Source organism: Ustilago hordei, assembly GCF_900519145.1.
Source record: "Ustilago hordei strain Uho2 genome assembly, contig: UHO2_contig_17, whole genome shotgun sequence".
NCBI lineage: Eukaryota > Fungi > Basidiomycota > Ustilaginomycetes > Ustilaginales > Ustilaginaceae > Ustilago > Ustilago hordei.
Genome location: NW_024545291.1, coordinates 91,575 through 109,626, shown reverse-complemented (window position 1 = coordinate 109,626; position 18,052 = coordinate 91,575). Strand labels below are relative to the sequence as shown.

The following is an 18,052-nucleotide window of genomic DNA, read 5'->3' as shown; positions in this document are numbered from 1 at the left end:
TCCCCGTTTTTGTCGTTACGTTACCGCAGCCGACGGCGGTTTCCACTATGCAGGGCCCGACAGCACACGAGGCGCTATCAGCCTCTTCCTCCGCCTCCTCATCATCACCAAAAGACACTTTGCAGCCATCATCTTCGGCCATCTTTGCCTCCACTTCTAAATCCAGGTCAGCCTCCAGACCAGGTGAACCTGACCGCTTCCCTTTCCGGAATTCAGTACTCGACATGGACGCTCTCCTCACTTTCACTTCCCACAACGACGATGACAGCATCGACTCCGGCGACATCTACGACTTTTCCGTTCCAGCAACAAAGCCCCGCTTCAGGCGTCCATTCGGCATCAATGGCGGGCGCATGTTCAATCAGCAGGTCAAATCCATCGGACACGCACAGGATCCAAGTTCCACAGTGCGGCGTCTCGACATCATCAATATTCCAGATGAGCCCGTCTATCAGCGTCCACCCACCGCAGATGATACCCTTGCGCTCCTCCTTCCGCTCTTGATCTTGCTCTCGACGCTTCTTTTCCTTTTGTTGCTCTTCATCATTCTCGTCATTATTGTTCGACGCAGAGCCCGCATCTCGCTTGGCGATTCGGATGGTCCGCTCGATGTTGGTCGTGAAGAAGAGCTCGAAGGTACAGGTGGCTTGGATGGAATTGAGCAGCGATGGTTGGAGACTGTTGACGAGCCTACACAGCGTGGCTACCGTCGTGCAAAGGATTGGATACTCGCTTACCCACCAGGCACGCAATCTACCGATATCACCCTCAGCCAATTCCTCAGCATTCAGGAAAAGGGCGTCAGTGCATGGTCCTTCGATCCAGATTACGAGAGCAATCCGTCCGTCTTTGTCGAGGCTCGAACGGAGATCACCTTTATCGCAGATGGCCAAGGTATGGCTCCTCAAGAAGGCGGCGGTGTTTGTGTGCAGAGCAATCTGCCACTTCCCAAGATCAACGAGGTGTACTATTGGGAAGTCAAGATGTTCAACAAGCCCGACACTACGAATGTTGCTGTGGGATTGACGACTAAGCCGTACCCTCAGTTTAGGTTGCCAGGGTGGAGCAAGTACTCGATTGGCTATTTCTCGAGCGATGGCTTCAAGTGTCATAACTATCCCTTCGCTGCACAGTCGTATGGTCCTGCCTATGGGCAGGGTGATGTGATTGGGATTGGGTACAGGCCGAGGACGGGTACTGTGTTCTTCACGAGGAACGGTAAGAGGTTGGAGGATGCTTTTGTTGGGTTGAACAGGTATAATCTGTTCCCGACAGTAGGGGCTGACGGAGCATGCGAGATTCACGTCAACTTGGGTCAGGCTGGGTTTGTGTTTATTGAGGCGAATGTAAAGAAGTGGGGTCTGGCACCGATGGTTGGGACCTTGGCTCCGCCACCTGCGTATGGACAGGAGAGAGGGACGATCCTGATGGAAAGTGGTCAGGGTAATACGACGGATTCAACACAGGGGTCTTCTGCGCAAGGATTGCAGCCGGGCATGGGTGGAAGAGAGTCGCCGCCTCCTCCGATCTCGCCTTATGAGGAGAGATCGCCGTCTTCCTCTCATAACAGATTGCCTAGTCAGGGTGGTGCGACGAGCTCGCCTGCGCCTGCGAGGACATCTTCCCTGCGCCCCGCGCCGAACGGTCAGGCAGGATCATCGGCTGCTATCCACACGTCGAGGTCTACAAGCCGACCCATGGAACTAGAGGATTCATCTGATGGAAGTCCGCCCAACCCTCCCACACCTCACCGGCTCGATATTTCGCTGCATTCACTTTCCGATTCATTCAACCGAGCAAGCGCTGCAGAAGACTCGTACTTCCCCACAACCCCCCCTTCACCCGCAGACCCTCTTCCAGCCACGGCTGCCGCACAGCGCGGCACAAACTCACCCCCCTCGTACGCAACCGCAGTCGAACACGGCGCACTCGGAGGTACACCCGCTTCGCACCACCAAGCACGTCGCGGATCCGGTCGTACACATCAACTCGCCAACGCCGTTCTAGGTATGCTTAGTGACAGAGGCTTACTTGAGCCCCTCAACCACAATAACCCGTCACCACAACCTAGTCCGAGTGTGGATGGATCCGGTTATCCTGGTGGACTGAGCGAGGCCGAGTATGAGAGGATGTTGAGGCAAAATACTGCGAGGAACAGCCGTGTTGCGGGAAGTGCCAGTGGCAACGGGAACCACGTTAATGCGGGAGCGAGCGGAGACTATAGTTTGGCTGGTTGGGCAAGTTGGTTAGGTCTCAGGACTCCTGGGGGAAGCGTGAGGCGGTCTAGTGCGTCGAGCTCAAATACGGCCACTGTTACGCCCGGGTTGAGGGATGCTAATACCAGGACGAATAGCTGTAGTAGTACTTCCAGTGGTAGATCTGCTTCCCATCGCACCTGAGTGGACCTGCATTGGAAGTTTTGTTGTTTGCAATTGCATTTCACATCACCTTTGAACCATCTTTCCTTGCGTTTGTGTGCGTTTGTGTGCGTTTGAGAAATGCTGCCATGCATTTCAGGGTTGGAGGTGAGTCAGAGACGTGTGCATGATCAGGCTGAGGAGGAAGCAAGGCACGAGAGATGAGGGGGGAATGGGTATTAGACGATGATTATTCATCAAAGATGAGAGCAAACGAGTGTAGACAGAAATAGCAACGTGCTGAAGAGCCATAGAGGGGCAATTGAGAAAGACTTGCTCCTCGCCCCTGTTGGAGGAGTGATGTAAAGCTGTCCATGTATTGCTCCTAGCTCTTAGTACTAGAAACATTCTGACTCAACCAACTCAATCCCTCATATAGACCCTCGCCACTCGTCGCACAGGATGGATGAACAAACCAACTCCTATCCCTCATTCTATGCAACCCCAGCTTTTCCGTTACTTCCGCTGGACTCATTGCCCCCGGAAGATCCTGCTTATTCGCAAAGACCAACAACAAGCAATCCCTCATCTCTCTATCGCCGATTATCCTGTGCAACTCCTGTCTCGCTTCATCGATTCGATCCCTATCCTGACTGTCTACTACAAAGACCAACCCCTGAGTTCCTGTGTAGTAGTGACGCCAAAGAGGTCGGATCTTGTCCTGTCCACCCACATCCCATACGTTGAATTTGACATTCTTGTATTGGACCGTTTCGACGTTGAAGCCTACCGTAGGGATGGTTGTGACGGATTGATTGAGTTTGAGTTTGTAGAGGATCGTGGTTTTTCCTGCTGCGTCGAGACCAAGCATGAGAATACGCATTTCTTTGTTGCCAAAGATTTTGCCCATGGCTTTGCTGAAGGATGAACCCATGATGGCAGTGCTACTGGGTAGCGGAGGATGCTACGGAGAAAGGAGAGGTGGGGGGTGATGGGCTTTGTGAGTTGCAAGTCGCGACGTAAAGGGGTCAACGTGCGAGAAATGCTACTGCGATGCTAGTATCGAGATTGTGTCAGCTGCAGTGATGCAGAAGGTATGGAACGCCAAGGAAGCCAGTCGCAAACCGCACTCGAGATCGAGTTGATGCTTGGGTATGAAAGTCTGCTAGTCCAAAAGGTGATGCTGCGAGCTAGTAACGAGCGTGGGGTGTTCGATTCAAAGTGAAGCAGATCGCTGTTTGCAGTAGTGCTTGCGTGAAAGAGAACGGACCGCAGTGATCGACGACAACGACGATCAGAGCCTTGGCGGGGAGGGTGGTGGAAGTAAGAAAGCGAAAGTACTGAGCTTGAAGGGAGGCGAGAGATGCAAGACAGGACCAGAGATCGCTTATGGAGTTGTGGGCTGGGAGCAGCGCGTTATTTTGAAGTCAGCCGACCAACTAGCCAGCAAGCGAAGCGCGTGTGTGTGTGCGCGTGTGAGTGAGACTTGCTCGCCGGCCAGAGCAAGTAAGTGTGTGTTGTGTGTGTGAGAAAGAGAGAAAGAGAGAGAGAGAGAGAGAGAAAAGGACACGCGACGAGGGGCGAGAACAGGCGAGCTAGAAAGAGAGAAAGGCGCTTCAAGATTTCATACAGCACAGCGTGTTGCTCTCACCTTCAGGGCTTCCATTCTGTAGGAAATAAAAAGGAAAATCAAATCATTCCAGAAATTCCAGCTCAAAAAAAGGAGGCCTAGCAAATCGATCTTCTGTCATTCTACCTCAGCGACCCTAAAGCAGGACATCTGTCAGGTCGCAAAGGAAGAGCTCGCATAGGCATCTGCCTCAGGCTCACATCTTTGAGCAATGGTTAGAGCTGCAAGCTGAAGAGCACCAACAATGTCGGCAGATGCACAGGAAAGAGCAAAAGGTACACCAGTCCTGTTGAGAAGCCGCATCGGGAAGTCTGAGAGCAAGGAATGGTATTTTCGATTACGTTTATGCAAAGTAGTATCAATCTTTTTACACAGAGCCGGAAAGACCAGGAGCAGGGCCAGTCTCACCGCTAGGAACGTTACCCTTCACGCCGGAAGTCTTCTCGAAAGCCTGAGCAAAGTCGGCCTTGATGTCCTCGATCCACTCGTAACCGACGCTGACACGGATCAAGTCCTTGGTGACACCCGAAGAAAGTTGCTCCTCATCCGAAAGCTGCTGATGTGTAGTGGAGGCAGGGTGAATGATGAGCGTCTTGGCATCACCGACGTTGGCCAAGTTGGTAGCGAGCTTCAAGCTGTCGACGAAAGCACTACCGGTAGCGGCATCACCCTTGATACCAAAGGAGAGGACACCACCGAAACCGCGAGTGAGGTACTTCTTGGCAACCTCGTGCGAAGGATGGCTGGCAAGACCAGGGTACGAAACCCACGAAACCTGAGGGTGAGCCTCAAGCCATTCAGCGAGTGCAAGAGCGTTCTCGACAATACGTCCAACACGGAGCGAAAGAGTCTCGAGACCCTGAAGCAAGAGGAAAGAGCCAAAGGGGTTCTGGCAAGGTCCCAAATCACGCATAATGACGACACGGAGGTAGATGGCAAAAGTGATGGGTCCGAAAGTGTCCCAGAACTTAAGACCGTGGTAACCGGCGGATGGCTCGGTGAACTGAGGGAACTTGCCGCTCTTGCTCCAATCAAACTTTCCGCTGTCGACGATCACACCACCGATAGTGGTACCGTGACCACCGATCCACTTGGTAGCAGAGTGCACAACAACATCGGCACCGTGCTCGATGGGGCGAACAAGGTATCCACCGGCACCGAAAGTGTTGTCGACAATCAAAGGAATCCCCGCATCGTGAGCAACCTTGGCGATGGCAGCGATGTCGTGAACAAGGTACTTGGGGTTGGCGATCGACTCGATGTAGATGGCCTTGGTCTTGGCGTCAATGGCAGCCTTGTAGTCCTCGGGCTTCTCGGACTTGACAAACTTGGTGGTGATGCCAAGACGGGGGAAGAGGTTGGCCCAGGCGTTGTACGTACCACCGTAGAGGTACGAGGAGGAGACAATGTTGTCACCAGTTCCGCAGAGACCCATGACGACCATACCCTGAGCGGCCTGACCGGACGAGGTAGCGAGAGCGGCGGCACCACCCTCAAGAGCAGCAATTCGCTTCTCAAACACATCGTTGGTAGGGTTCATGAGACGAGAGTAGCTGCATCATTCCATACAGAGAGGTGAAAAGGTGAGAGCGAAATGTCAGCAAGCGATTGCCATCAACCGCAGCTTTAGTTGCATGCAATCTGCTGCTCTTCGCATACACTGCCAGATGCAGCAAATGAAAGAGCCTCAGCAATGCCAGACCTATTTTTGCAGAGGATGTTACTCACATGTTACCGAACTTGCGAAGACCGAAAAGGTCAGCACCGTGAGCCGAGTCATTGAAGGCGAACGACGAGTTGGCGTAGATAGGCACGGCAAGAGCGTTGGTGACAGGGTCCACCTCCTGACCAGCGTGCAGCTGGAGTGTGTCGAAGTTGGAAGCGTGCTGCGACATTTTTGACTATCGAGTCTTGCTTGAGGGAAAGGAAAAGGATAGAGCAGAGGAGAGGAGGGGAGAGAAGATGGTGGTTTGTGAGGGGACGATGACGACAAGTCTCTGTTGTATATATTGATCCATGAGGAGAGGGCGGACGGGCCAAGGGGTGGTCGAGTTGCTTTTGGTCCGCTCAAGGCCTCATGCTTTCACAGCAACGGCGACGTCGGCACTTTGTTCAATTGACTGGTTCTAAGGAGCACGCATACCGACACTCTGGCACGGCGGCAGAGGGCTCTTTCTTCTCGCAAAGAGGACCTAAAAAGTCGAGGGCAGACAAGGTGCTCCTAACGAGGCTTGGCTTCTTCTCTTCCTCTAGCCCAACCAAGATTGAGGCCCAGGAGCCAAGAAGGATCCTTGAAAGGGTGCCAAAGTGGTGCAGTGTTGGGTGCTCAGCAGAGGGTCTCCTGCTGCTCTATGCAAAGTGTTCATTGAAAGCCAGCTTCGGCAGCCAGAATGCAAAGCCGACATCTTAATCACTCTTACCTGTGCTTTTCTGTGTCGGTGTTTTTCTTGGGAGCCATCTCGGCTGTCAATTGGGGCTGGATGATACCTTCTCTCGGGCAAATAGCGCGAGTGTGTCGTTCACAGGAGGGAGGGCAATTCTTCTCGAAACTGGTCTGTGCTCCATTGAGTTAATCTACAGGGTCGTCGTCTCGATCTGACTGAGAAGAGCCGAGAGACAGGCGAGCGTCGGCAGCCAAAGACAGGCAAGCAAAGGGAAGAGATGAATGCACCGAGCTGCAGCAGCTTCTCATTATTGTCTCGAGAGCGAACAAGACTGTCGACACCATCATGGCAAAGAATGGCGTGCTTGAGCTCGAGCGCAATCTTGCATGCGTCAAAAACAGAGAAGCAGCAGCAGCACAGCTCTCTCTCTCTCTCTCTCTCTCTCTCTCTCTCTCTCTCTCATCTCTCGCTTCGCCAGTCAATTAGTGCCAATCGCAAATTCAAGAACACTCGGCTTAACAAAGACAAACGAGCTCGATCTCGGATCAGGCAGTCGAATCGGCTCTGTTGTGCACCGATGAGATCGTCGCACGGTCCACAGAGAGCAAAGGCTGTCAGCCGTCACGCTTGTCCGAAAGGTGGAGTTCGGCTTGGTCTTCAATGCAGGCGAACATTCTGACTAGACACATTCATTCACCTAGTATCCTAACCTCGCATCCAACTATCCGACCTTCCTGCTTGTGCGGCGCTGTCAAATATGACGGATCCACTCGACCTCTCGCTCGACCTGTTGCGTCGCTTGCCGCCATCCAAAGTGGAGCAGAACCTCGAATCCATCGTCAAGCTCATCCCATCCTACGCCGACGACCTCTATTCGTCCGTCGATCAGCCACTCAAGGTCAAGCTCGACAACTCCAAGCATGGAGCAGGACGCGAGTTCTTGTCCTGTGACTACAACAAAGACGGAGACAGCTGGCGATCGTGGATTTCGGACACCTATCATCCACCCATCTCGCCGGATGCTGATGATACACCAGATGGAGAACGAGGGACAAGGCCTAGCGCACCTTTACGATCGCTTGAATTGAAGGCCAATGATGCGTTTGAGACATATGCCAAGCTCTACTACGACAATGCGCTCTCCAGTGTTTACCTCTGGGACCTCGACAGCGATTCAAGCTCCCTTCCGAATGCAACCGTTGGCGGTGCACAGGCACCTTGCACTTTTGCAGGTGTCGTCTTGCTCAAGAAGTGTCAGTAACGATCACAGCTCATACACTCCTGTCCCAATGTAAGATACTGACTCAAGGCTTGTTCCTATTCTGCTTTGAAATGGTAGCCATCGGCCAGGACAGCGGCAACGGTATTTCTGGTGCATGGGACTCAATCCACGTCTTTGAGGCAACCGAACGTGCAAGTGGTGCTTCCAAATCCTCCTCGACCGGAAATGGTGCCAGTGCGAGCTACAAGCTTACCTCAACCGTTATGCTCAGCCTCATCCGTCGCGACCAAGGCGAAGAAGATCCCGCCGAATTGACACCTTCTTCCACCAAAGTCGGCACAGTCGAGATTGCCGGCAGTTTGACACGTCAGTCTGAAGCCGACTATGCTTTGCCCGACTTTGTCTCGCACGTGTCCAATGTGGGTCGCATGATCGAGGACATGGAGGCCAAGATGCGTAATCAGCTGCAAGAAGTCTACTTTGGAAAGACAAGGGATGTTATTAGTCATCTGCGTAGTACGCAGAGTCTGGAGAAGGAGAGGAAGGCGAGAGATCTGCAAAAGGAGCTTATGGGTTTGTGGAAAAAGTGAACTCCAAACAAACGGGTCATAGATGGATTGTTCCGTTTGCAATGCATAAAGAATGTGGTCTTCAAGCCGACCTTGCCTCGTTTGATAGCCCATCTGTACATTCTGAAGCGCCATCAGCGCCATCTGAGGTGATACTATTCCGAGCAATGCTGTCGTGAGAGGCCATCCTGAACCAGCCTCCGAGAATGGCTGCAAGCAATAGAGTCTGACCCCTATCTCGTCGAAACCTAACAGAATGATAATTTTAGACAGAAGAAAGCCCTTGCGCGCGCTGCAGCGAAATGCAGGGTTCTCTTTTCTTTTTCTTTTTTTTTTTTTTCTTTTTTTTTTTTCTTTTTTTTTTTTCTTTTTTTTTTTTTTTCTTTTTTTTTTTCTTTTTTTGGAGCTGAGCGGAAGCTCCACTTCACTGGCACTGCCTTCCTGCTGCTGCTGCTCAGTTGAGCGTCTAGAAGCTACTTGGCCGCACCTGCGGACCTTTCGTTCACATCGGGAAGCTTTCCGCCTTCTTCTTTGCATCTCGACACCTTTCAACACCATCAGCATTCCAGCCGAAGCAGTCACAACGACGAAGGGCAGAAAAAGAAAACTATGCTGCCACGTTGAAGGCGCAGAATTCCATACAGTAGATCTGGCCACGGGCCCGAACCTGCACGCTTGCCATCTATTTTTGACAAACTCCGTACATAACGACAACCCATCATCGCCTCTCAACTACGATGGTGCATCCACTCGTCATCACTGCAGCCGCCACAGCCGGAATTGGGGCAGCAGTAGCCTTCGAGATAGCCGTCTTTCGACCCTGGCGTGACGAGAATTGGCCCCACGGCTTTGGCCAAGGCGTAAGAAACGAATTTTTCAAGCTTCGCCGCGAAGTTGAAGAAGCAGTCAACAAGGTCCAAGATGGCTTTCATACGCTTAGAGAAGGTCCTCAGCCCAATAGCGGCGGCAACAGGCATCATCGTCGACTGAGTGATGACGAATTGGAGGATTTTCGCAGGGGTGCAGGGGAAGAGGCGAGTCGAGAGAGCGTTCAGCACGAATTTGAGATGCATGAGCGTCAGGCTTCTGCTTATCGAGATCGGCTGAGAGCTTCTATGAGCGAGAGCTTCACTAATGGCAGTGAACAGCAGGGTCGTGGGTTGAGGCAGCGGAGGCCGGCGAACAGCGACAGCCAAGGGCAGCACGAGGAGACCGAAGGGATCAGGAGGACGATGCCTGTGGTTGATCTGAGAAGGTCATCATCGCCCGAGCTACCACATCACAGAGTGGGGGATGCTTCACCGAGTGTCGGCGACGCAGCGTCGCTACCAGCTGACTCACGCTTCAATTCGGTCAGAAGCCTCGGTGGGATCGCAAAGTCGCCCGACTCACCTCAACACGACACGACCAAGACTCAAGACGATCGCAGCCACGCAGCTAAGAATGGCCTACTTGGTCTCGACTTTGGTCAGCAAACAGCTTCGTCCGCTGCTTCAGACTTAGATGATGCAAAAGATCCGGACCGAGAAAAGACGGCTCATCAAGATTCTTTTACCAGCATCGTGGACGGCACAGCTTCATCTTGGCACGCAGTCTTCAGCGATCGTGAATCAGTCTCAGCCAACAACGACAGCGACAAAGGCCACGTGGTACTCGACACCAACGGCCTCTCTCAAACCCTCTCTGACCAGCACGATTCTTTCCATGATCTTGACCAAGACGGCCACAGCACCAACGCCTTCAATGCACCGGATTCGCCGTATCGCTCGAACCGCGCATTGCACTCTCCACCACAGACGGCTCCCTCAACAGACACACGATCCGGTCGCACCGAGAGTGAACCTGACTTTGAAGTTCTCAGCGACACTGCCGGATCAGAAGGCCGATGGAGCCACCTACACGCTCCACCAAGTCCAACGATCTCTAGTGGAAGCGATATGGGAGCTGCACGTGGGATTGAGGTGTTTTCAGTGACAAGTGAAGGAGAGGATAGCTGGGCTGAGCTAAGCGAGGTTGGGTCTGATGTTGAGGGTGGTGAGGAGCGAGTTGTTAGGGGTTGATGCACGACATTCTCCTAAGTTCCCGGCTTCATGGTCTCTTGTTTGTTCCTTTGCATTGCATCTCTGTGTCGTGGTTCACGTCTGTTCTTTGTTTTTTTTTCTTTTTTCTTTTTTCTTTTTTCTTTTTTTCTTGCAATATTGATGCTTATCGCTATACACAAAGTCCTACAACACACCAGCTGCTGAAGGTCGTGGTCTGAGCAAGTTGAGAGAGCCACGAGGCATCTGACCCGATCGGGCGGACTGTATGACTTTGATCGGGACAGAGTCGATTTAACGTTTGCACGGACGAACTGAACGGCGCCGACCAAGTGAGAGGATGTCTTTCGGTTGCGGCGCCCTTAGCTTGACTCTGGAACGAGCGAGACACTGGAGGGAAAAAGCGGCAGCTGAGGTCGTACTATGCGAGACATGCCGAGTAAATCCTTGGCTCCTTTCCACGCTTATCATCCTCTTACACCAGCATCTTGAGGTGGGAATGATGGCGAGGCTGCTTGAAGCGAGGTGTTTCTGCGCTTCCATGTCGCAACGGGAAGGAGCTGTTCTGCGCCATCTCCAACGTGTTGAACTCACAATGCCCGACTCTTTTCAGGTGTCAATGAGTTGAAACAAGCTCAGCCCAGCGCAGGCAACACGTTCTTGTGCAACGTTGTGATGCCGAAACTGGAAGCAAAGCTGAGTAATAGCAAGTGCGTTCTGGCTCGCCGGCGAGATAAAGTCAAAGCAACAGCTGCTGTGCGATGTTGCGCTGCGGGGATGATTTGCGCAATGCATGATGCGCATTTGCAGCTTCGAACAACAGCCCGATGGGCAACGGCCAATTCCGGAGACCAAAAACGTGTTCGAATACAAAGCGGAGAGTGACGCAACTGAACCCTAGGGAAGAGCCGCGGACCGAATCGCTCCCGGTCACTTGCAGGACAGCGATGATATCGATCAAGGAAGAACAGGAAGAAGACACGTTCGAACTTTTCAACTGTGATTCTTCTGTCCCCTGTCAAGGCGACACAAGAAGCAAGCAATTCCCCGAACCGGCCTTCAGGAGGGAGATGTAAAGACTTGGATATCGTAGTGAGGTCTATGAACCGTTGTTTTTGTGTGTGTGTGTGTGTGTGTGTGTGTGTGTGTGAAGACGAGTGAATTGTGATTGGTTGATGGTTGTGCGGAGGATCTGCCAGACACACGGGCAACAAATGGAGAAAGAGGGACGAGGTGTTTTTGCTCTGTGCTTCTTCTGCGCACGGACCCCAAGCGCTGATGCGCCACTTACTGACAGAGAGAGGAAAGTCTAGAAATTCCAAATTTTGCAACATCACAGAGCAAGGAAGAGAGAGAGCAACTTGAACAGCAGGAGGAACAGTGTTGACACTGTGGCTCATCTTTCCGAAAGCTTTTTTCTTTTTTCTTTTTTCTTTTTTCTTTTTTCTTTTTTCTTTTTCCCTTTTTCTTTTTCCCTTTTCCTTTTTCTCTTTTCCTTTTTCCCTTTTCCTTTTTCCTTTTTCCCCTTTTCCTTTTTCCACTTTTCCCCCTTTTCCCCCACTCTGTCACTTTTCTTGTGGCGGTGATTTTGCCTGGAAATCGGGCGCTCGCAGCTCAACGGCGATTCGTTCGAAATTCGGTCAATGCACAGACACACAGACACACACACACAGACACACACACCACGCACAGAGAGCAACACCCCAGACACCGTTTTGGCTGAAGCTGGCTCTGGCCACCTTTTTTTGGGCAAGCAACACAAGGGAGAAAGGGAGAGACATAGCACATCCAAGCAGACAGACGCTCTCTTTCGCTCTCTTTCGCTCTCTTTCGTTCTCTTTCGCTTGATGCTGCGAGACTGGCCCTGATTCGGTGCATTGGATTCTACTTGGCTTCGCATCACATCGCATCGCCACCGCGCCGCTTGCCCTTCGCTTGGTCTGGGAAACAATATATCCAATCCATCTCGCTTTCACTTGTTCATTTCCTTCTTCCTCCTCACCCCCCCGTCACCACTCCTTTCCGTAGGATTTACTCGCAAGCATGTCTTCCAACGCTACTCTCTCCACGCCTAACAATGGCGCTCAGATCAAGGCCTCCCGCACTCGCGGTGCCTCTCACATTGTAAGTTGTCACCTTCTCCAGCAGAGAAGAGGTCGCTGTAGCAACTTGCCTCTGGGCCTGCTCGAGAAGCGTGTCGCTATGCCGATGCCCATCTTTTCACCGTGATTGGCCTGCTGCGTCGAGCTACGCTAAGCTGTTCCGGCGCTGTAGTCTACCAACAGGATCGCCCTGCTACGTTCCATCGTCATTGAGGACATGTCTGACTTTCTCGCCTTTTTGTCCACGCTGCCTTACTGCTCCTTCGGCTCGCTTTTTGCCAAAACAGGACTTCAAATCCGCCACCACCGGTGTAGCCGCCAAGGCTATGCGCAACGAGCTCAACGGCCTCGTTGCTGGCATCGATGACCCTGCTGTCCGCAAGGTACGTTTCTGATTCTCTCTCTCTCTCTCTCTCCACTGCCAACTCATGCGACAGTGCACACGCGACGAGCGCCGTGCTTGCTGTGCTCCTGGCTAACGTCCGCTCCACACCGCTTGGATTCGCTGTCTTGCCGTGCAGTACGCTGCCCACTAGCAACCCAAGATGCGCTGTTCCGGCTCGCTCGTGCCATCTGCAGCCGTCCTGGTCGGCATCTGCCGATCCTGCAGCTTGCGTTGACAGCTGGTCAACCATTTCTACGTTCGCATGTGCCCAGATTTGCAGCGTAGACACACCATTTCTAGCTCAATTGCTCAAGTGGCACGCTTACTGACGTTCTCTCTATTTTTTTTTTTTAACTCTTGCTGCGTATTCGCACAGGCCTTCGAAGCTGAAATGTCCAACTTTTTTAACCTCTTCAACCGATACCTCTCCGAGAAGGCCAAGGGCCAGAAGCTCGTCTGGGACAAAATCCAGCCCCCATCCCCCAAGCAAATTACCCCTTACGCCGAGCTCCGTAAGGCTACCGATCCTTCTGTCCTCAACAAGCTTGCCGTTCTCAAGCTCAACGGTGGTCTCGGTACCACCATGGGTTGCACTGGTCCCAAGTCCGTCATCGAGGTTCGTGATGGCATGACCTTCCTCGATCTTTCCGTCCGACAGATCGAGCACCTCAACAGCAGCCACAACGTCAACGTTCCCTTCATCCTCATGAACTCGTTCAACACTGACGACGACACTGCCCGTGTCATCCAGAAGTACGCCAACCACAACGTCGAAATCCTCACCTTCAACCAGTCGCGATACCCTCGTGTCAACAAGGAATCTCTCCTCCCCTGCCCCCGCAACGCTACCGACAACAAGAACCTCTGGTATCCTCCCGGTCATGGCGACTTGTTCGATGCCATGAACAACTCTGGCTTGCTCGATCGTTTGATCGCTGCCGGCAAGGAGTACCTTTTCGTCTCCAACGTCGACAACTTGGGTGCCGATGTCGACCTTAACATCTACCAGCACATGATTGACACTCAGGCCGAGTTCATCTCGGAGGTCACTGATAAGACCAAAGCCGACGTTAAGGGTGGTACTTTGATCGACTACGAAGGTACTATTCGCTTGCTCGAGATTGCTCAGGTTCCTTCCGAGCACGTCGAGGACTTCAAGTCGGTTAAGAAGTTCAAGATCTTCAACACCAACAACCTTTGGCTTAACCTGCCTGCTGTTAAGCGCGTCTTGGACAACGAGGAATTGGACTTGGAGATCATTGTCAACAACAAGGCTTTGGAGTCTGGCGAGGCTGTTATTCAGCTCGAGACTGCCGTCGGTGCAGCTATTAAGCACTTCCGTGGCGCTAAAGGTGTCAATGTGCCACGATCCCGTTTCTTGCCCGTCAAGTCCTGCTCTGATTTGTTGTTGATCACTTCGGACCTTTACTCGCTCGAGCATGGCAAGTTGATCATGAACCCAGGAAGGATGTTCTCCCAGACGCCCGTAGTCAAGCTGGGCGATACATTCAAGAAGGTCGCTCAGTTCCAGAAGAGGTTTAAGAGCATTCCGGAGATGATCGAGTTGGATCATCTGACTGTTCAGGGTGATGTGGTTTTCGGTAGAAACATTACGCTTAGGGGTACCGTTATCATTGTTGCCAACGATGGTAACAAGATCGAGATTCCCGAGGGTTCCGTGTTGGAGAACAAGTTGATTTCTGGTAACTTGGCTATTATTGACCACTAGATAGAGTGTAGAAGTTTGGTGTTCGTTTTTGGTTTCTTGCAATCTTTGTTGTCCTTTTGACTCCGCATGATCTTTGGAATGGCTTGCGTCTGTGTGTAAATTGAGGATGTGAGTGAGGCGATGAAGATGGATGAGAGTAGCGGTGGATAAAGTGCGTAGGTAGGATCGGGCCGAGGTTCGGATATGCGTTGGGTCGAGGCACGAATAGCTCTCGATAGAAAGGTCGTCTACAAACACAGAAACACACATCCACACATCTTGCACGAGATGATCACTATTGATAATGAGTTCCCATTTCAGCCTGTTGCGTTGGTTCTACGATACGATACTAAGTTCGAGCTTGTACATAGGATCGATCTGAACACCTTGTAGACTCTCCAGTGCTGCTTTTGCGCTCTCCTCACCATCAAACCTTATCTCTGCAGTCCATGTCTCTCCATCCTCTCGGTTTGTCCCCTCGTCAGTCCCAACGTACCCGCTTTGGCGTGAAAACAACGCAGAAATAACCTCGCCTTCTATGCTGCCCGGAACATTGCTCGCCTGAACTATCACGCCATCCTCCTCTTCCTCGTCCTCTTCTCGCTTCACTCTTTTTCTCCCACTACCCTCCTCTTCCTCCTGCTCCTCCTGTTCAGGTGCAGTCTGATTAGCTCTCTTCTCTCCACGTTTAGACTCGGTTGTGCGGCTCTTCTCCAAATCCAGCTCCTGCACCGCTTCGTATCCCAGCTCCTTTCGAAGTAAAGCTTTGCTCTTTGATCCGCTCGAGTATTCAATATGCAACGGCTTGCTGTAGAAGCTGAAGTTGTGTAAGCCGCGTTTTGCGGCAGTAGAGAAGGATGGGTTTTCAAATACGATGAATGCTTGGCCTCTCATACCATGAGCTCTTGTGGCTACTACGTCCAGTACACGACCGTAGGTGGAGAAAAGCGAGTGGAGCTGACGTCTCAGTTCTGCTTGCCAAAGGTGGGGAAAGAAAATCAGAATGAAAGGTGTTACTAAGGGGAATACGAGAGGAAAGGATTGGAGGGAGAAAAGGTAGGAACGTACCAGGTTTCTTAACTTTCCCTTCGATGTTTTTGACATAGAGTGTCGGTGAAGGGGCCGCTTTTGAGCTGCTCGCCTCTGCTACATTGGTGCTTGATGTTGCTGCTGAGGGCATGGTGTATGACTTTGTCTGCGCGAGGCTTGATCACTGAATTTGGGATCGTGGTGTGCTCTGCGCGAAGAGGTGATTACCCTGCCTGTAGATGCTGGATCTTGCTGCTAGACTGTATTGCGGAGCCGTAGGGTTGGAGCCGTAGAGTTAATGCTTAATCGAGCGCCTGAGTGTACAAGGACGCGATCGTTGAAAGTGTAGAAGAGATCGGAAGGGACCGTGTTTGACAGCCTATGGACATGTCCGAAGGTTGGTAAGTGTTTGGAAAGAGCGACATTCTGGACAGCTTGCAAATTTCGGGATTCGGGCACAAAAAGCAGCTGTGTCGAAACGCGGCCTAACAAATTCGGTTTGAAATGTCCTCTTGAGGCCGCGGCAAGCGTCCGAAGCTGCAGTCTACAACAGCCGACATCGGTGCCATGCCAGCACCAACTACAGTAGTACGACCCTAGCCATTGCCTTATCAGCATGATACTTTTTTTTTTAAAAAAAAATGAGACTCTCGTCCCTTCACCAGCTGCAAAGATGGACAAAGATACAGCACGGACGGGAGAGAAACACACCAAGCAGAATCATATGTACGAAGCTTTCGATTCGAGACGAACAATGAGATCCGACAGGCCCCAAACCTGCTAATTGTCAGCCACAAGCCTAATATCGTACCTAATCTCAGTATCAACCCCGGTCTTCTTTGCCTGCTCACTGCTCGGGCTAGCAAATTCCACCGTAAGCGCGCTCTTATCCGCAAACACTGCATCCGCTCCAATATATTCGCACTTACTATCAAAAATCTGCGTCACCAATTGTCTATATCCCTTGGCCTCGATCAAAAAATGAATATGAGCAGGTCGCATAGGACTTCTATCCAGCAATTTTAAAATGTCGCCCGCACCTCCATCGTAGGGAATCGGATAAGCGGTGGGTCGAAGGCAGCGGAGAGAATAGTATCCGTTTTCGTCAGTTGTGAATTTGCCTCTATAGTTGAAGTCGGGTTGGTTGGGATCTTGCTGTTCGTAGAGACCGTTGGGGCCCGTGTGCCAGACGTCGATTTTGGCTCCTACGACTGGGACGCCAGTGGATGCATCGGTAATTGTACCGTGCATGAAGCACGTTTCACCTGGCTTGCCGGAGGGAGATTTGATGGTGTGGTCAAGGACGATGTCTGATCCGTTCTGGTACTCGGGTGCTCCGGTTCGGTAGAATGGGCCCAAAATTGCTGACTGGGTTGCTTCAACCCCACCGTTGGGTTTAGCAGATGAAGAAGCGGCTTGTTCGTAAGCAATGCTGTCGACGAGAGACTCGAGTCCAAGAACATCAGAGATGAGGATAAGCTCATTTCGTCGGTCATCAGACATCTTTCCTGAGCGGATGAGAAGATCGCATGCAGCAAGCCACTCGTCGTTGGTAAGGGAAACTTCGCGGGCAAAGGCATGAAGATGCTTCATGAGCGAGTCGAGGACGAGTTTTGCGCGAGGGTGAGCGTTGGGTCCGGAGACTTGTTGGCATGATTTGGTGTATGGGTCCAAGGGGCTGAAGTCATCGATGGTTATGGCTGTCATCTTGGGGCGAGCTCAACTTGAGGGTATACGAGGGGCTCTACGAATTTGTTTCTCTTGAGCGATACAAGTTCCGGAAGGGCGAAGGAAGGTGAGGACAAAGTGGAAGACTCGAAAGCGGGCTCGGTCGTAAGCAAGGTGTCTATATATATCGGAAGGAAGAGCAGGTTTCAGACAGCGTGGGGAAGGTGCGAAGGTGTGAAGGTGTGAAGGTGCGAAGGTAGGAAGGTAGGAAGGTGGGGAGGTGGGAAGGTGGGAAGGTGGGAAGGTGGGAAGGTGGCCCGCTGACAATCTGGCACTTGGTCATGGGACGACAGCATGTGCAACCAACACCTTTTCGCACATCGCTGCCCACAATTCAGGGTCTCGGTCTTGCGGATATCGCGGTGTGCGCACGCAATGGTCCGTGAACTGTCAAAAATGCGGGCAAGCAGCTGCGAAAGGGAGGCGAACAAAAAAAGGCTAATATCCGAGGAGGCCGAGGCCATTGTCCGTCGTCCCCACACCTTTCCTTCCCCTCCGTTGGTTGTTGCTTGTGGTGTTTTTGTGGGAAGCGTTGGCATTGACAAATGCAAAGCTGTTGATTCGTCCTCCCACCAAGCAAGCGGATGGTGGACAGCAGCAGGCAAGTTGTTACCAGAGGGTGTGACGGATCAGATCCGAATACCGTGCCCACCACCAACCTCACACGGTACCCATCGCTTTAGTGTTCGCGATCCTTCTTTGTGCCCCACCACCTCGATGGTGTGGTCTGGCTATCCTGGACGTGTGAAGCGCTGTCGTTTCCGGCACTGCAAACCTTACGGGGCGGTTGTCGTGTGATTTGTTTGTACACGCCTGAACTGGCAGCTTAATCTTGTGACAACGCTGAATCAGGCTTTCGATGGATTGACCCTCGAACACCTCAACCTTGAGCGAGGTGG

General features: G+C 52.1%; 8 protein-coding genes across 8 annotated transcripts; 4 read left to right on the top strand and 4 right to left on the bottom strand.

Annotated features, from left to right (window-relative positions):
• Positions 1–47: 47 nt before the first annotated feature.
• On the top strand, positions 48–2,399 carry UHO2_06114 (uncharacterized protein; the record flags this gene model as incomplete). The annotated part of the gene is made up of 1 exon (XM_041560337.1): positions 48–2,399. One exon carries the CDS (start codon positions 48–50, stop codon positions 2,397–2,399), a length of 2,352 nt encoding a protein of 783 aa, XP_041416271.1.
• A 343-nt stretch (positions 2,400–2,742) lies between these two features.
• UHO2_06113 (putative ADP-ribosylation factor 6) lies at positions 2,743–3,291 on the bottom strand (the record flags this gene model as incomplete). Its single annotated transcript, XM_041560336.1, has 1 exon — positions 2,743–3,291. The coding sequence occupies one exon, from the start codon at positions 3,289–3,291 to the stop codon at positions 2,743–2,745; it is 549 nt and encodes a 182-aa protein (XP_041416270.1).
• Positions 3,292–4,354: 1,063 nt separating this feature from the next.
• UHO2_06112 (putative O-acetylhomoserine (thiol)-lyase) lies at positions 4,355–5,882 on the bottom strand (the record flags this gene model as incomplete). Its single annotated transcript, XM_041560335.1, has 2 exons — positions 4,355–5,540; positions 5,716–5,882. The coding sequence occupies 2 exons, from the start codon at positions 5,880–5,882 to the stop codon at positions 4,355–4,357; spliced, it is 1,353 nt and encodes a 450-aa protein (XP_041416269.1).
• Positions 5,883–7,128: 1,246 nt separating this feature from the next.
• Positions 7,129–8,183, top strand: UHO2_06111 (putative CAP2 - F-actin capping protein, beta subunit; the record flags this gene model as incomplete). The annotated part of the gene is made up of 2 exons (XM_041560334.1): positions 7,129–7,624; positions 7,711–8,183. The coding sequence occupies 2 exons, from the start codon at positions 7,129–7,131 to the stop codon at positions 8,181–8,183; spliced, it is 969 nt and encodes a 322-aa protein (XP_041416268.1).
• Positions 8,184–8,899: 716 nt separating this feature from the next.
• On the top strand, positions 8,900–10,222 carry UHO2_06110 (uncharacterized protein; the record flags this gene model as incomplete). Its single annotated transcript, XM_041560333.1, has 1 exon — positions 8,900–10,222. One exon carries the CDS (start codon positions 8,900–8,902, stop codon positions 10,220–10,222), a length of 1,323 nt encoding a protein of 440 aa, XP_041416267.1.
• Positions 10,223–12,244: 2,022 nt separating this feature from the next.
• On the top strand, positions 12,245–14,417 carry UHO2_06109 (putative UTP-glucose-1-phosphate uridylyltransferase; the record flags this gene model as incomplete). Its single annotated transcript, XM_041560332.1, has 3 exons — positions 12,245–12,325; positions 12,591–12,686; positions 13,065–14,417. 3 exons carry the CDS (start codon positions 12,245–12,247, stop codon positions 14,415–14,417), a joined length of 1,530 nt encoding a protein of 509 aa, XP_041416266.1.
• Positions 14,418–14,732: 315 nt separating this feature from the next.
• UHO2_06108 (uncharacterized protein) lies at positions 14,733–15,576 on the bottom strand (the record flags this gene model as incomplete). The annotated part of the gene is made up of 2 exons (XM_041560331.1): positions 14,733–15,370; positions 15,465–15,576. The coding sequence occupies 2 exons, from the start codon at positions 15,574–15,576 to the stop codon at positions 14,733–14,735; spliced, it is 750 nt and encodes a 249-aa protein (XP_041416265.1).
• A 629-nt stretch (positions 15,577–16,205) lies between these two features.
• On the bottom strand, positions 16,206–17,132 carry UHO2_06107 (uncharacterized protein; the record flags this gene model as incomplete). Its single annotated transcript, XM_041560330.1, has 1 exon — positions 16,206–17,132. The coding sequence occupies one exon, from the start codon at positions 17,130–17,132 to the stop codon at positions 16,206–16,208; it is 927 nt and encodes a 308-aa protein (XP_041416264.1).
• Positions 17,133–18,052: the final 920 nt, after the last annotated feature.